Genomic DNA, 17,339 nt, shown 5'->3' with positions numbered 1-17,339 from the left:
CCTCCTTTCTGTATCACTTTAAGAAATAAACTGTTCATTATTTTAGACACGGGTAATATATATCGTTATTTAGATATGTTATAGCAGTAGTAATAGTTTAATGACTTGCTTCAGTAACAGATTAATGGACATTCAGTGTACAGATGAAAGGTCTGAAGGCCCAGGGAAAAAATCTAGAATAAAAGGTTTTTTTTCTTCCCTGGTTTTTCTGTTTTCCCCAATTTTGTTGGGAAAAAGGTGGAGAACATGAGAGAGGGGAATCCCCCCATCTTCCCATCTCTAATGCAAACAAAATACTAAAAGTAGACATATGCAAATGTAAAATATAGTGAAATCTAATCAGATTGAAAATGCGTACAACTCTGAATACTTTCTCTTGGATTTAATTACAGTATATCTGTCAATATGAGCCTTTAAGTGTGTGTGTGTTTTATGTGGATGTATCGCATTTGATTATACAATAACTTGATTTGTTTTCTTGCAGAACAAGCACTATGTTTTTGATTGCAAGTATGGGGAAGTGGAAGACTGCTTATTACCTCTATTAAAATGGATCATTTATTGTTAGAGGTAAAACAGAAACTTTTACTGTTGATGATATTTTTGCACTTCTGTAGCATGCCAGTATAACTCCCAGAGTTTTATTTAATAATATATCCTATTGATATAGTAGAATTTTTCATTGTAAAATCTGTATTTTACCTAATGAGCTGGCAGACTGGAATAATTAAAGGATTTGGGGGTATAAATGGTATTTTTCACTTTTTGTACTACTGTAGAGAATAACATTTCAACTGCTGATTAGAAGAAGCAACATTCTACGTATCAGGCGATCAATAACCCATGCTTTTGTTTTAAATCTTAATTGAGGCACATTGTTATTGTAGTTTATTGTCCTTAAAATACAGTCATTACAATTGGAGAAAAGCCAGCAAAGGCAGCTATCTTTCCTGTGTGGTGAAGGCACAGATTTTTTAAATAATTCATTTTTTTAAATACCCCAAACAGAAAGAAGTACCAAAACAATAATGGTGGCAGCTTTACAAATGAGCTTCTATAAAGGGTTTCCAAATATGTAAAAATATGTCCATGCACAATAGTGGTCTATATGCTATATGTTCAAATGCTGATAAAGTTGTAAAGTCCTCAATCCACTGGATTATTGGCTATTTCTTTTTTACAAAATTTGCATAAGGGGTGTTTTGATGATCCAAGAATAATTCATGAATGAAAATTTACCTTGTGGCTATATACTAAACATGATTTAATTGGAAATACCCATTGAATTTTATAGGGCTGAATTCCTATTGGGTCTCTTTAGGATTTAAGTAAGTAGAGTTTTTTCTTCTGGTCCTCCATACTGTATACCAGACTTACATTGCTAAGTTGTTGGTTAGTCTGAACATGGGTTTGAAGATGAAACATCCATTTTTGTCTGCCATGGCAGCAGATACAATAATGTCAGTAATTATGTAGTGTCTGTTTATGAGCATAAATTTAAGAAGTAAAGCTATTCATGCCATATGCTTGATTTTGAGAAAGTGGCCTTTCCCCCTCCTTAAGTTTCTTCTCTTTCTCCTCAGTAAGTAAGGTGCTGACCACAGTTTTTCAACTTCTACATCTACATAAAAATGAGTGAGATACAGGCAATGGTAGAATTTTCGGTGGAACTCCACAAATTTTACAACGTGGATTTGTTTCAAAGAGGGTAGGTATCTCTTTCCTCACCCCTCACAATATAAAGGGACTACTTTATGTTACGGAATTCTGCAGAAGCATTTGTTGCCAAGATTATCAGACATCAAAATCCTGAATAGCGTAACAGATTTCTGTGTGAAATTTTTCATGAATAAAATTCAGATGACTGCTCAGGCTTGGTTCACACTTCCTCTCAAATGTGTGGTTACAAATTCTTCTCTGTCCACTTTGAATGCGGAGGAAGTGAAGAGCTCTCACCAGTGTTTAGAAAAATGGATCATGGCGGGAGAGACTCACAGTACTGAAAGCTGATTTTTGGGAGGGGGGAATCTATGCTATTTTTCTGCAGTGCAGTTGATGTATCATTGAACATTATTGCTTATGTTTTTGATACTTATGCTTGTGGTTCACTGCTAACTACAGAAGTTAAAAAATTGAGCACAGGCTGTTTCATAGCCATGGGAATACCCTTGTTGTGTTCACAATTCTTGTTTAGCACATTAAGTTTTGATCTTTCTCCATTGAGCTCCACTTGGTCCACTTTTCTGACCTTTTTGGGGGGCTTCTCTGATTCCAAAGTGTGTCACATTGGGATGTTTTTTGATGGAGGATGAAAGGAATATATGAACCAAGCCTCAGTCATTTTTAACTAATGTTCTGTTAGAGTACTTGAATTCAGACATCACAATGAACTGGAGTTCAATCTAAAACTTCCTGCATCAGGTGACTGTGGTTCCCTTAATCGGGGGGGAGGAGAGAAGCAATACAAGCTTGAGGTTTTGAGGCTCATTCACCTCATAAACAGATGGTGGTTTCTTCATGATGTTTGAATTCATCCCAAAGTATTGCTTTGATTTCATTGAGTTTGGAATATAACTCATTTTAGAGCATTGTTGTGATTCCTCATTCTATAAGGAACAGAGTTTGTTTTGTTGTTTGCCATGGGTATGACTTGAGTTAATTTGTCTGGGAGTCATAGTAATTGGTGTTTTAATTAGGGGTGCACAGCAAAAAAAAAAGGTATTTTTCGTATCTGGATATTGGAGCTGAAAAATATTGGTGTTCTCAGGTTTTGGTATGGTATTCAGATCCAGGTTTTTTTCAGGTTTCCAATATTTTTCCGCTCATGTTACTCTGTATGGGGATTTTTGGTGGTCTGAGTAGTATTTTTAAAGGTACTGGCTCCAAAATTGCAGGAGTGCTGTTGATGCCTGTCTTTTAAATAACCTCCAAATTTCAAGTTAATTGAAAATCCTGAATATATTGGGAAGACCTGAATATACCTGGAAAATACAAATAAGGTATTTTTTGAATATATTTTTGGCTCAGGAATATCTGAACGCACTTCCCTAGTTTTAATGCTATAGAATTCTTTGTTTCATCTTAACTTCTCATCATTAAAAAATAACAACAACCCAGCCTTGCAAAATTAGTCATTCAAAATTGTTACACATAGGAGTCCTTTTCAGAGACAATCAAGTTCTGATTTAGAGATTTGTAGTATTCCTTTGCATTGGTATGAATTCTGTATTCAGTTTTCATGAGACTACTTCTTGCGGATAGTGCAAGTCACCACAATCCATTGAGGCGAAGCTCTGGTTTTGGTTTCTTATAGTGCATTTGACATTATTCATTTGATTGGTCCCAAATCTGATCCATGTGTTTTTGAATTACGACAAGGTAATTGTAATATCTGGGAAAGGGATGAGTTTCATGCTTTTAATTTAAAAATGAGATGTGTTTTGTTGTTTTTGGTTTAAGAGAAGTATGCCATTACATACTATATCATGCTGCAAGTGTGACTAATTCATGCAGATGTAGTAGAAAAGAGTAAGAGACCAGTAGCACCTTAAAGACTACCAAAATTTGGGTATGAGCTTTTGTGAGTCACTGCTCACTTTTTCAGATACAGCATCTTGATCTATCTTCATGCTGTTGTGTATGCTGTTGTGCTTTGCACATGATTGCTTTGTACACGATTATTGTTGCCTGCACAGCTTGGTGTAGACCGTAGAAAGAGGTCTCCTTTTGCCTTGCTTCCTTTATTGGAATTACCTACATGTTGTATGCGCATGCTAAAATGATTTTTATGTCTAAAAGTGTGAGATTCATAGGACAGTTTTGGATGTTTTAATTCCTGTTCAACAAGTTTTTCCTCTTGAGCAGTCAGTGGCTGAAAAATTTTATGTGTTGAAAACTGTTGAAAGTTTGTGTGCCAATAATGAGATGGAATCACATTCTAAGCCTGCTTTGTTCATGATACTTGCCAACTGCTGACCTCAGCTGCCCGTTTCTTTTCTGCCTCTGACAGCTGAGGAGCTCCCTCTGGCTGTTCCTGCCAATAGCTGAGTCAGTCGTTTTCACAAGGAGTCCTTACTCATAGTCAGTCCTTCATATTGAAGGTTTTAACAAAAATTTGTTTTGGTTTATATACTTCTGTCTTTTCTGTTTTAATAAAATTTCAGATGCACTGAGAAGTAGCAGCTAAATACTGAGGAACTTTTTATGTTTATGTTGTAATTGTTGCTTGCAGCCCATTGCCCTGAGCAAGTTGATTTCTCTTTTATAGTGAGTTTTCTTCTGAACTTGCCAGGAAACAGTATTGGCTAAGTCCGAAAGAGACATTTCATACATTAATAGTGCCTAATAAGTTAAAAATGGGAAACAAGTGGCTTTTTCTTTGTTTGCTTAACTGTCATTCTTGCCTCTCTGAATGGATTTTAAAAGGTAACACTGTTCATGCAGACTTGACAGCTGTTTTGATCTGTCATGAACTTCAGTGCTATGCTTTCATTTGTTATGCAGCTCTGTATCACAATGTGCCTGGCATTTCTGATTTTAATTTTCCTTCATGGAACATAGAACGTTGATACAAATTCCAATAGAGGCATTTGGAACTAGCAAGATAAAGTCAAAGGTTGTTTCTGGAGGGCAACATATTTCAACTGACAATATCCAGCTGTAACTAGTGCTGCTCTGTATTCTGTATTTCAACCGCACAACAAAACTAAGGTTCCCATACTTTCTGTGAAACATATATAGGATTTGAGCCTGTCAAACCGTGTACAGAGAGAGTTTGCTGAAGGAAGTTCACCATTTTGCCACTGCAGTGCCCCTGGAAAAGTCACTTCCAAGCTTTGGGAGGTTCTTGGGGCAAGGCTGCACTACAGCTAGAAGAAAGGAATGAGCTGAAGCTTTTTGGAACCAAGAAATTATGAGGAAATTTCTGCCTCTTCGGGCTTTAGGTCCTGAGACCATATTCCATGTTTTTCCCAATGGTCCCCTGACCTTCAGAATGGTTCTTTGAGGGGTGCAGTGGGCTGGAAGGGGAGGGGGCAAAAATCCTTTTTTCTAACTCGCTCCATTTTCAGTTTGATGGGATCCCACCCATAGTAACTGAGGGAGATACAAGAAGTCAACTCTTTAAATTAGTATTAGTGATAATATCCCATATTTATGTTGTATAAAGGATTTGATTAGGCTCAGTTGTACTGACAGCCAATGTTCACATGATAGTTTGAGTGACAGCTTAATGTTATTGTTATTGTTAGCCATTCAGTTGTGTCTGACCCTTGGCGATTCTATGGGCCAGCTCTCTCCATGTTTTCCGATCTTGTACTGTTTCTTTGAGTTGTTCCATGCTCAGGCTGGTGTCGACTTTTATGGTGTCTAGCCACCGTGTTCTTTGGCGGCCCGTTTTCCTTTTGCCGCCAACCAATCCAAGCACAATTGCTTTTTCTAGTGAGTTCTGCATATCATGGCCAAAATAAGTCAGTCACAGTTTTATGATTTTTCCTTCCAATGGCATGTGTGGTTTTATGCGATCCAGTACTTGCTTGTTTGTTACCTTTGTTTGCCAAGGAATGCACAGGAGCCTTCTCCAGCACCACAACTCAAATGAGTCAGTTTTCATCCTGTCTTGCTTCTTCATAGTCCAACTTTCGCAGCCATAGGTTGCTATGGGGAACACAGTAGCACAGACTAATCTGCATTTGCTTGCTAGGCTGATGTCCTTGCTCTTTCATATTCAATTCATGCTCATCATTGCTGTGTGACCCAGCGTGATTCAGCGTTTTATTTCTGGACTGCATTTGCCATTTTGGTTGATCTGTGATCCTAAGAAAGTGAATTCTTCCACACATTCGATCTCTTCATTGTCAACTGTTATATTTTGATGTTTCTCTCCTTCTTGGTGGTCATGAACTTGGTCTTTTTGATGCTGAGGAAGAGGTCAAACTTCTCACTTCCCTCTTTGATTTTCTTGATCATGTATTCCAGGCCTCCTTTAGTTTCCGAGAGGAGGGTTGTGTCATCAGCATATTGAAGATTGTTGATATTCCTTCCTCCAGTCTTTACCCTGATTTTTTACTCTTCCAGCACTAACTTTCTCATGACTGTTTTGGCATACATGTTGAATAGGAAAGGTGAACAAATGCAACCTTTGTTGTACTCCTTTCTCTATCTTGAACCAATCAGTATCTCCATATGGTGTTTGTGCAGTGGCTTCCTGGTTTGTGTACAATGATTGTATCAACTTGACCAGATGTGCTGGCACCGCCAGGTCTTGTAGGGCTCTCCACAGTTTGTCATGATTGACACAGTCAAAGGCTTTCTTGTAATCGATGAAGCATAAGTAGATAATCTTTTACTCATGAGATTTCTCCATGATCCAGTGCAGATTTGCTATATGGTTGCGAGTGTCACGCCCCCTTCGGAAGCTGGCTTGGACATCTAGTAATTCCCTTACAATGGTTGGTGCCAGGTGTTGTTGTATAATTTTAAGCAGAATTTTGCTAATGTGGGGGATGAGAGTGATTGTGTGATAACTGGAGCAGTCTTTGGAGTCTCCCTTTTTTGGTAGTGGAATGAACACTGAGCATTTCCAGTCCCTTGGCCATGTGTTGGTTTCCCAAATTTCCTGACCCAGGGCTCTGATGATTGCAGGTGGTACAGGCCTCAGCGATTCTGTGGAGATGTCAACACCTGGAGCCGTTGTTTGGTAGTTGGCTCATTGCCCACATGATCTCTTCCTAAAGGATGGCTGGTTCTTTCTCAACTTCCCTTTCCTTGGTATCCTGAGGTTGGGCTTCTTTGCTACTAGCGTACAGCTTTTCTATGTATTCTCGCCATCTGTTTTTGACATCTTGTTGGTTGGACAGTTATTTCCCTTGCTTACTTTTGATAATGCCTTTACACGCAGTAAATGGTGTTCAAATCTTTTTGACATGCATAAATGCAAGCTTGGTGTGGCCCTTTCTGCAGCCTTCTTCTAGCTGTGTGCAACGCTCATCCCACAGAACTTCATTGTCTTTCCTTGCTGCCCTCTGGAAATCCACATTCAGTCTTCTTGCTTCTTCTTTGGCTGCTTTTCTTTGCTCTGCTATTTCTATGAGTCTGAGAACCACTTGCACCTAAGAACATAAGAGAAGCCAATGTTGGATCAGGCCAATGGCCCATCCAGTCCAACACTCTGTCACACAGTGGCCAAAAATACCAGGTGCCATCAGGATGCCCACCAGTGGGGCCAGGACACTAGAAGCCCTCCCACTGTTGCCCCCCCAAAGCACCAAGAATACAGAGCATCCCTTGCCCCAGACTGAGAGCTCCTATCTATATCTTGTGGCTAATAGCCACTGATGGACCTCTGCTCCATATGTTTATCTAATTTATATCATTAGTGAGGTTTTAAACAACTTCCACACATCCTCCAGGAATTTGACAGTCTTGTGTTTCACTTTCAGCTTCCTTTAACTATTCCCCTCATTTTTGTTAAGTTCCCTCTTTTGAAATCAAATGTTACAGTTTTGAACTTTAGGAGTAACTTTCCGTTGATGTGAATACTGAAGTTAATAGTGGTGTGGTCACTGTTCCCAACTGGTGCATCTACATCTCTCACCAGGTCACGAGCCCCTCTCAGAACCACACTTGGATTCTGTGCCCTCTTTGATGTACAACGCAGTACCTCCCCCAACCATCTTTCCTTATCCTGCATAAAGAACCTATACCCAGGGCTGACTGCATCCCATAGATCTCCCCCATTCCACAGTGTTTCTGAGATACTCCCTATATCTAAAATGTCATTTAGTACCAAGCACTCCCCCTCCCCCTTTGCCATCCTGCCCAAGTTCTATTATGCGCACTCCCAAGTTGTACTGTGCTCCTATTGATATTACCTTGAGTGTGTGCCAAGTTATCCCTTTGGATTGGCTTGCCCTGAACCGGAGTCTCCCCAGGCTTTTCCCCTAGGATTAGTTTAAAAGTTCTGCCACCTTTTTGAAATTAATCACCAGCAGCCAGGTTCCCTTTTGGTTCAAGTGAAGCCCATCTCTTTTGTACAGGTTCAGCTTGTCCCAGAAAGTTTCCCAGTGTCTAACAAATCTAAATCTTTCCCACCGGCACCACTTTCTCATCTACTCATTGAGACCCCTGATCTGTGCCCGTCATCTACTCAATGAAGAAAAAGAAGATTTATACCCCACCCTTCACCACTGGAAGGAATCTCAGAGCAGCTTACAGTCTACTTTCCCTTCCCCTCCCCACAACAGACACCCTGTGAGGTAGGTGGGGCTGAGAGAGCGCTTTCGAGAACTGCTCTTGAGAGAACTTGTGGCTGACCCAAGGTCACACCAGCAGCTGCATGTGAAGGAGTGGGGAATCAAACCCGATTCTCCCAGGTTAGAGTCCGCATTCCTAACCACTACACCAAACTGACCCCTTATCTGTGCCTGTCTAGCTGGCCCTGCACGTGGAACTGGTAGTAGTTCTGAGAATGCTACCTTTGAGGTCCTCGCCTTTAACTTTCAGCCTGGTAACCTAATTTTTTTCTCTAGGACCACATGATTACATTTCCCAATGTGATTGGTGCCAGCATGCACCAGAATTGTTGACTTCCTCTCCCAAACTGTCTATCAGCTTATCTAAGTGCTGAATGTCTGCAACCTTGGCACAAGGCAGTCATTTCACTATGTGGTCAAAATACCTGTCACAGACCCTCTACATTCCTAATAATTAAATCAACCACTACCAAAAACCCACTTCCCACCAACCCAGGAGAGTTATCTTTAGTATGAGTGCATATTGGTCTATCATCCAAGGAAGGGGTCCTTTCTAAGGGATCACATCTCTTCTCCTCAGACTGATGCCCTCTGATCTCAAGACTGTAACTCTCCACAACAACAGAAGAGCTGTCAGCACAGGAGTGGGAGTGTTCTGGTAAATCATAACAACATAAGAAGAACCTTGCTGGATTAGACCAGTAGTCCATCTAGTCCAGCTTCCTGTCTCACACAGTGGCCAACCAGTTCCTCTGGAGTGCTAACAACAGGACATAGAGGCCAAGGCCTTCCCTTGATGTTGCCTCCTGGCTCTGAGATTCAGAGGTTTAGTGCCTCTAAATGTGGAAGTTCCCCTCAGTCACCATAGCTAGTAGCCATTGATAGACTTGTCCTCCGTGAATCTGTTTAATCCCCTTTTAAAGCTGTTTATTCCTGTGGCCATCACTACATCCTCTGCCTGCAAATTCTACATTTTAATCACTCTGTGTAAAGTAGTATTTCCTCTTGTCTGTCCCTAACCTACTGCCAATCAGCTTAATTGAGCACCCTCAAGTTCTGGTATTTTGGAAGAGGGAGAAAAATTTCTCTTCGTCAACTCTCTCCACCCCAATGCATAATTTTATAAACCTCTATCATGTCTCCCCTTAGTCACCTTACACTTACCAGTAATGAACTTCATTTGTTACATTGTTGCCCACTCATCCAGCCTGTGGAGGACCTCTTGGAGTTCTTCACAGTCAGCCTTGGTTTTCACCATCCAGAATAATTTTGTGGCATCTGCAGACTTGGCCACTACACTACTCACCCCTAGTTCCAGATCCTTTAAGAAGAAATTAAATAGTACCATCCCCAATACTGATCCTTGTGGTACCCCACTACTTACTTCCCTCCATTGTGAGAACTGTCCATTTATTCCTACTGCTTCCTGCCATTTAATCAGTTTTTAATGCATAAGAGAACCCTGAAGGTCTTGTCCCCAAACCTCTCTGTCTGCTGTAGCTTCTCCAGGTCGGCAACCCTAGCCTCATAGGAACAAAGCTACTCTCTGAGAGCCAAGAGCTCCATGTATTGAATACACACCCATTATTTCTGCTCAGTGGGTCGATAATCATACATGTGGCACTCCCTGCAAAACACTGGATAGCCCCTACTCCCCTTGCTGGCTTTCTTCTTTCATAACTGGCTTTGTTTGATGATGATGTTGCCTACTTTGTTGGTGGTACTCAGGGCCAATGTCATCATACCCTGAGGGGAGGGGCAGATGCCAGGGCCCTGGGCTTCTGGCTGGGCTTACTGCTGAAAAACATTTGCCTGTTTGTGAATGCAGGACATGGGAGGTCTGGCAAGCAGGTAGGGGGAGGGAGGTGCAGTTGGGGGCCGGTGGTAAGCAGGGGAGGGGTGGGTAGAGGGTCCCTTGGGCACTCTCAGCCCAGGGCTCTCCAAAACCTGGAACTTGCCGTGGTAGTAGTAGCTTAACTTAATCACGCCAGTTTGGTGTAGTGGTTAAAAGCGCGACTCTTATCTGGGAGAATCAGGTTTGATTCCCCACTCCTCCGCATGCAGTTGCTGGTGTGATCTTGGGTCAGTCATAAGCTTTTCACAGATCACATCTGGCATGATCTGGTCCATGGGGTCGCGAAGAGTCGGACTTGACTGTGCGACTGAACAACAACAAAGTAGCTTAACAGTTAACAAACACTGCACTAGAGTTAAAACGCCTCCAAAAATTTAATAGCTCAGATTCCATGATCTGAAGATTTTAAAGCTGCTTTTAACATGAATGTCAGGTGAGCAGTTAGTTTTATTTGTCTGTTGAAATATGTACTACATTTGGATAGGAAGTAGGAGGACAAGCCATGTTGATTTCCCCCCCCTTTTTTTACACAGCATAGGGAGCGGGCATGTTTGTGCACTCTAGTATGAAGGAGGGAGGCTACAGAAAAAAGACCAATGAAATCACAAACAAATCTGTAGTCAAAACATGCTAAATAAATGCAACAATAATTATATAGAAAGCAAAGTCAATAATAATGCCAAACTCATATATATATTATTGTAGAATCACAGACATAATAAAGCACAATTATCCAAAAGTGGATGGTAACAAACTCAGCATGACTGATGCTTTAAGGACAGATACTAGATTGTGGGCCAAATGAATTCTGGGAGTGAAGCATTAGTTGATTCAAATAAGAATACACATGGAAGTATAATGTGGTTATTATAGGTAGGTCATTAACTCAGATACCAGGAATAGAATTTTAAATTTGTCCTGAGTTGACCCTGTGAGATTATCATATTTGGATACTTCAGTAAATGTTGTATTGTGTCCTAAATTACTAATTATTTACTGAGTTTTATGGGCATTAAGATAAGCATGCAGTTAGAAATGTAGCTGTGAGACAGAATGTATTCTTCAATCCAAACTAAGTGAAAATGCAGGGTGCAGGATTTGTCCTCAGTTGAGTGACATTGCCAGTTGTTTCCTCCCATTGCCTTATTTCCTCCCATAGGCATCAGATTTCCAAACTGATTGGGCAGAATGCACAGTTTCAAAGATAAGCTAATTTTTGATATCATACTTGTCATGTATGGGAACATGGTATTTAGCATATTTTGAAAACCATTTTGCTTATTTTAGTTTTTACCAGATTCGTGCATCTATGAAAATTCCACCCAGACTTCCACACAGAATTGAAGCAAGTTTGTTACGTGCAACCAGTAAGTGTGAACATTTATTTTCCAATGCTATTTGAGGTTTTAATTGCTATTTAATAATTAAAGTAGAGCTGTCAACTAATTAGGGCTTTTAATTGATTACACGTAGATTGATATAGATGAAAAACATCAAATAAGTGCACAATTGAAGTTATTAAGGAAGTATAAAATTTTAATAGACAAAAGCTACTACTCATTGTTAAAGACTGAATTTTGATCATGTGAATACTCCTGATAGGGGGTGTAATCTTTTTTTTATATATATATATATATATATATATTTGTATTGGGTTTTTTATACTTAGAAAACAGACACACATTTAAGACACCAACAAACATAACATACATAGCATACATAAATAGGGGGTGTAATCTTGATGACTGTGTGTGCACATATGTTCTATAGTTGTTCACTGGAAGGTTGCTCAAAACGATTAAATGAATCTTGGCAAAAATCATGCAAATGTTGCTGTTCTCTGTGGAATGATCAAAGAACGCTATTTATGTAGGTTTGTGCTTTATTTGCCCAACAGAATACCCATTCAAAGAAAGAGAATACATCATATCAGAGACAGAGTAGCCCCATTCACAGGTTACAGAGAATGCATGTACAATCTGTGTACAGTATAGATTTTACTTGTTTTTATGTGTGTATTGAGTAATTTTCACATTACGTTCAGTGCATGTAACCATTCAATGCATGTTCAGTCAGCGTGTGACTGAAATCATACCTAGTTCCTAGGTTAATTTGTAAAATGAATACATATTAGAACTTTCTTAAAGACAGATGTACATGTGTTCTCTGTAAGACATGAACAGGGCCAGTACTGTAGTGCTTAGAGTACTGGGCTAGAACTTCGGGAGATTCAAGTTCAAATCCCCACTCAGCCATGAAGTTCACTGGGTGACCTTGGACCAGTCTCAGCTCTTAAATTAACCTAACTCACAAGCATGTTATCAGAATAAAATGGAAGATGAGATGCATGCATAAACAAGCTTGGAGGCCCAAACTACCCATCACAGTTATATGATTACAGCGGGACTAGCAGCAGGATGCCAGCTGCGTGTTCCCCATGGCAATGTAATTTCGGAGTGCTGTAGGTGCCTGATTCTGTTCGGCAAGAGGGGAGGATGGTCTTCAGCCTTCCCCTGCACTCCATTTTCCCAACCTGAAATGGCCTCGGGGAGTGGTGTTAGTTCTCGGGGGGGGGAGCTGTACATGCAAGCTCCCCAGTAGAGCAAAGAACACCCCTGTAGGGTTTTGGATAAGGAAAACAGCACAGGGGAAGTTAAGAGCCTCTCCTCCCCCTGCACTGTGGTCCCAATTGAGCCCCTGCCACACTTTTAAATTGATTTGCCAGAAAGAACTTGTAGCTGCTATATGGCTGCAGGTTCCCATAGCAATCAAGCGTAAAATTTAATATGTAGTTTGGGCCTGAGTCCCTTGGTGGAAGGGTGGGGTAAGAACATGCAGATAGATCTGAACCAAGAAGATCTGAACCGGGCACTACAGGCCGTGGCTGGGTGGCTCAGACTGAGCCGGCTGAAACTAAACCCAGCGAAGATGGAGGTCCTGTGCCTGAGTCGGAGCGGACCGGGGTTGAGGCTCCCTCTCCTGACCTTCGATGGGGCACTGTTGGTGCCACCGTCGGAGGTTAGGAGTTTGGAAGTGCTCCTGGATCCCTCCTTAACTATGGAGGCCCAGGTGGCAGCCACTGCCAGATCGGCATTTTATCATCTTAGGCTGATTTGGCAGTTGGTTCCCTTCCTCGGCCGCGATGACCTGGCTACAGTGATCCATGCGACAGTCACCTCGAGGTTAGACTACTGTAACACTCTCTACATGGGGCTGCCTTTGGTGCAGATCCAGAAGCTGCAGCTAGTGCAGAATGTGGCGGCCAGGCTGATGATGGGTCTCCCCAAGTGGGAGCACATCCAGCCTGGGTTGAAAGCGCTGCACTGGCTGCCAATAGTATACCAAATCCGTTTCAGAGTGCTGGTACTTACCTTTAAAGCCCTATATGGCCAGGGTCTGGCTTACCTGAGGGACCGCCTTTCCCCACATATACCCCCAAGAGCACTTTGGTCCAGGGCACAACATCACCTGGTGGTTCCAGGCCCCCGGGAGGCAAGGCTCGCCGCGACTAGGGCCACGTCCTTTTCGGTGGCGGCCCTGTATAGGAAAATTGATTCCTATAAGGTTCGCCATTGCTTTCCTCCCAAGGAGCAGGCGTCTTTTAATTTCATGGCTGCAGTCACAGTCTGTGGTGATCTGGGATCCCAGGAACGTGAAGTCTGTCACTACTTCCACGACTTCCCCTTCTATTTGCCAAGGAGTGATGGGGCCGGATGCCATGATCTTAGTTTTTTTGATGTTGAGCTTCAAGCCCACTTTTGCGCTCTCCTCTTTTACTCTGAGCAAGAGGCTCTTTAGGTCCTCTTCACTTTCTGCCATTAGAGTGGTATCGTCTGCATATCTGAGGTTGTTGATCTTTTCCCCAGCAATCTTAATTCCCGCTTGTGATTCATCCAGGCCAGCATTTCGCATGATGTACTCTGCATATATATTAAATAAGCAAGGTGACAATATACATCCTTGTCGTACTCCTTTTCCTATGCATGTCTATAGTTACCCATTTAACACAGTGAGACTTAGTGATGTCTTACTTGTACTGCATACAGGTTTATATACAATGGAAGGGGACCATAGTTGAAAAAGGTTCTGGTGGCTATTGTCTTAAATCCAGAGAGCCTACCTCTCCTGGGTTCTTGTGTAAATCCAATGTTCCAGTAAAGAATTCTTTCCCCTCCCAGTCCTGTGTGGTCTGGGGAGGAGAGAGAACCTTTACAGGCCCCTACTTGGTAGAACGAGCTCCCGGAGGAGATCAGGGCCCTGCGGGACCTTATGCAGTTCTGCAGGGCCTGTAAGACAGGGCTCTTCCGCCAGGCTTTCACATAGGGGCTGCCACTACCATCGCCACCAATGAGGTGGATGACATCGGGGTTAAGGATGGCCCGGGAAGATCTGCCACAATTTTTGCACGACTGATACCACCGGACTTACTTGTTTGGGATCGGCTATAGGACAACATCATCCCCAGAGAACTGTCTGTTTACCATCATGGCATACATCCGGGGACCATCCTGCTTTCAATTGAGTATTATTGTTGTTGTGATTAATTGTTATTATTGTTTTTATTGCTTTTACCCTGTTTTATATGGGCTTTGCCCCTTGTAAGTTGTCCTGAGCCCGCTTCGTAGGGAGGGCGGGGTAAAAATCCCAATAAATAGGACAAAATGACAAAACCCTAAATCTGTTAAAAAGTTACATTGTGCTCTGCTGTACATTCATACCCCAACCCAAATTCCAATGTATTTGGAGTTAGAAAAGTTCTTACAAAAATGTTTGTGGTGGCAGAAGTCATACTGTTTCACAGTACCCAGACTCCTAGAGCCTGAAAACACAATTTCATATGAGGTGGAATGCTTCTTTTGAGTAGCTTCACCCATCCCCTTTGTATATTGAATAACTTGCACCAGTTATCAGAAAAAGTGTGCTTGCACACAAAAGTTTATACCTTGAATAAAACTTGGTTGGTCTTAAAGGTGCAACTGAACTCAAACTTTGTTTCACACCAGTACTGTTTCTTTATAAAGCTGTACTTAAAAAAAAAACATATGCCAAAAACTTTTCAACCTAAGATAAAAGGTAAAGGTAAAGGTTCCCTTGCTCGAAAGCCAGTCGAATCCGACTCCAGGGTTGTGGTGCTCATCTCCGTTTCAAAGCCGAAGAGCCAGCGCTGTCCAAAGACGTTTCCGTGGTCATGTGGCCGGCATGACTAAACACCAAGGTGCACAGAACGCTGTTACCTTCCCACCGAAGTGGTACCTATTTATCTACTTGCAGTTTCTTGCTTTTGAACTGCTAGGTTGGCAGGAACTGGAACTAGAGATGGGTGCTCCCTCCGTCATGCGGCAACCCGGGTCTTGAACTGCTGAACTATTGACCTTCCACAGCCTGCAGTTCAGCGTCTTAACCACTTGAGCCACCACAGCTCCTCAACCTAAGATACTAGAAGATTAAGATCAAATCAAATCGAATTTTCATAAATCTTAAAGGAACATGTCTCTCTATGGTGATGTTAATGTTCTGTGGTGATATTAATGTTTTCCAGGTTATCAGGAAGAGTCATCAGGCTATGGGGGGGGGGGTAATTTTATACTCCATAACACTGTACAGCCAAGGGCATAAAAAGCACCATATAACAGTCAAAATCAGTATATTTCAAGGGTTGTTGCCAGGAGCTTTTTTGATTGCAGAAAGAAAACTGTGTAAGTGGCTGTACTTTGATACTTGCACATTAGTAAACAGTGTCTCCAGTGTCCTAAGAAGAAAAGAGATGTAAAACCATTTTTCTGTGCATTCTGCCAAAAAAAGTGCAACTGGGATAGGAAATTCACTCCAAGGTTGTGTTCAGGGCTACAAAAGCCTTAAAACACATCTCATATGTGGACTTGTAAGTATAGACTATTCCTATTTTGTGTGGTGTTCGTTATTATTTACTTGTATTCTTACTTTCAGGTGCTGATCTTGCCTTTCCAGCATCAGTCCATGACAATGTAATCTGTAGTAAAACCTTTCAAATTCTTTATAAAAATGAGGAAGTGTCTGTCAATGATGTTATGATCTTCAAAATTAAGATGCTGTTGGATGAAAGGAAGGTAATCTTCTGTTTGCATATGTAAACTGCTAAAATACTCTTTAAAACCCTACAGAGCAATCCTGTGGTTCCATCTGTCAATGGCTGCTTTGCCTTGCTCATGGTAGTAACATAGGCATGGACCTGTGTTCAAATATCAGCAGAATCAGTGGCACACCGATAGTTGTAGAAATGAAAGTTTACCTAGGCCCTTTCTGCACTCTCCTTTTACTCCATGTTCATCGCAGTGTCCTCCAAGCAATTCTGCACTAAAATCGAATTCAGCCTTCTTTTTATTCCACCCTCCCCCCTATTCTGCACTACATTACCTCCCTTCAGAGGTCAGCCTGGTTTCAGCCTGCTGTTGCCCTGGGTTATTTGGATGCTGTTTGCTGTGGACTTAAATTGCCTCAACTTGAACACTGAGAAAATCTGGAGTGCCTGGCAAATGCGTAACATCAGTTCCACAGTATCCCAGAGTAAGGACTAAAGCCAAACTGAAATGGATGAAAGGCAGATATGTAACCTGGAAAATCCTGCAGTTATTCTGCTGCTGCTTTTTCAATTATTTTACCTAATATTGGCAAATTTGACATGGATCTATAATTGGGCATGATTTCTTCGTAAAAGAGAGTTTTCCCCCCAGTAAAGATTGAATAATAACCTCTTTCAGAAGTTAGTGATATGACCTCCTGAGTAAGCATGGTTGTGTAGCCTACATGCAGTTGCCATCAGTTGCAGGGAATGGGTGCAAGACATTCACTGGCTATCAGTGTTTGTGTGCTCAGCATATCCACCTGTTTTCTTTTTTATATATATTTTTATTTAATTTTTAGAAATAATAGACACACACGTAAACACAAAGACAAAAACAAACATAAACAATGTTTCCTGTATACAGGGATACAACTAGTTCTAGACAATATTGCAACTGAACATGCTTTTTTTATAAAGACCTTTTAAGATTTAACTAAATATATTCCAATTAACCTTCACAATTTAAAGTTAACATTTTTTGATAAGGTTCTCACAACGTCTCAGATGGTCATTAACCACTAAATATCCTTTTTCATTACTCTGAAGAATTCCTATCCATATGTTTTCAACATCCTTTGTCAATATCTTATTGCAACTACTATTATATACTTGTTTTCCCAAATAAATATCC

At 41.2% G+C, this 17,339-nt stretch overlaps 1 protein-coding gene across 1 annotated transcript in view; it reads left to right on the top strand.

Moving 5' to 3' along the window:
- The first annotated feature begins 1,288 nt into the window (after window positions 1-1,288).
- Window positions 1,289-17,339, top strand: part of FAM135A (family with sequence similarity 135 member A) — an 82,729-nt gene continuing 66,678 nt past the window's right edge. The window contains 4 exon segments of the mRNA XM_015412714.1: window positions 1,289-1,328; window positions 1,584-1,708; window positions 11,395-11,474; window positions 16,054-16,193. Coding sequence (XP_015268200.1) covers window positions 1,632-1,708; window positions 11,395-11,474; window positions 16,054-16,193 — 297 coding nt within the window. The 5' untranslated portion in view covers window positions 1,289-1,328; window positions 1,584-1,631.

The sequence above is a fragment of the Gekko japonicus genome, unplaced genomic scaffold (assembly GCF_001447785.1).
Source record: "Gekko japonicus isolate JY-2015 unplaced genomic scaffold, Gekko_japonicus_V1.1 scaffold806, whole genome shotgun sequence".
In the NCBI taxonomy this organism is placed as follows: Eukaryota; Metazoa; Chordata; class Lepidosauria; order Squamata; family Gekkonidae; genus Gekko; species Gekko japonicus.
The sequence above is the reverse complement of the archived record's forward strand: the minus strand, read 5'-3'. Positions and strand labels throughout refer to the sequence as shown.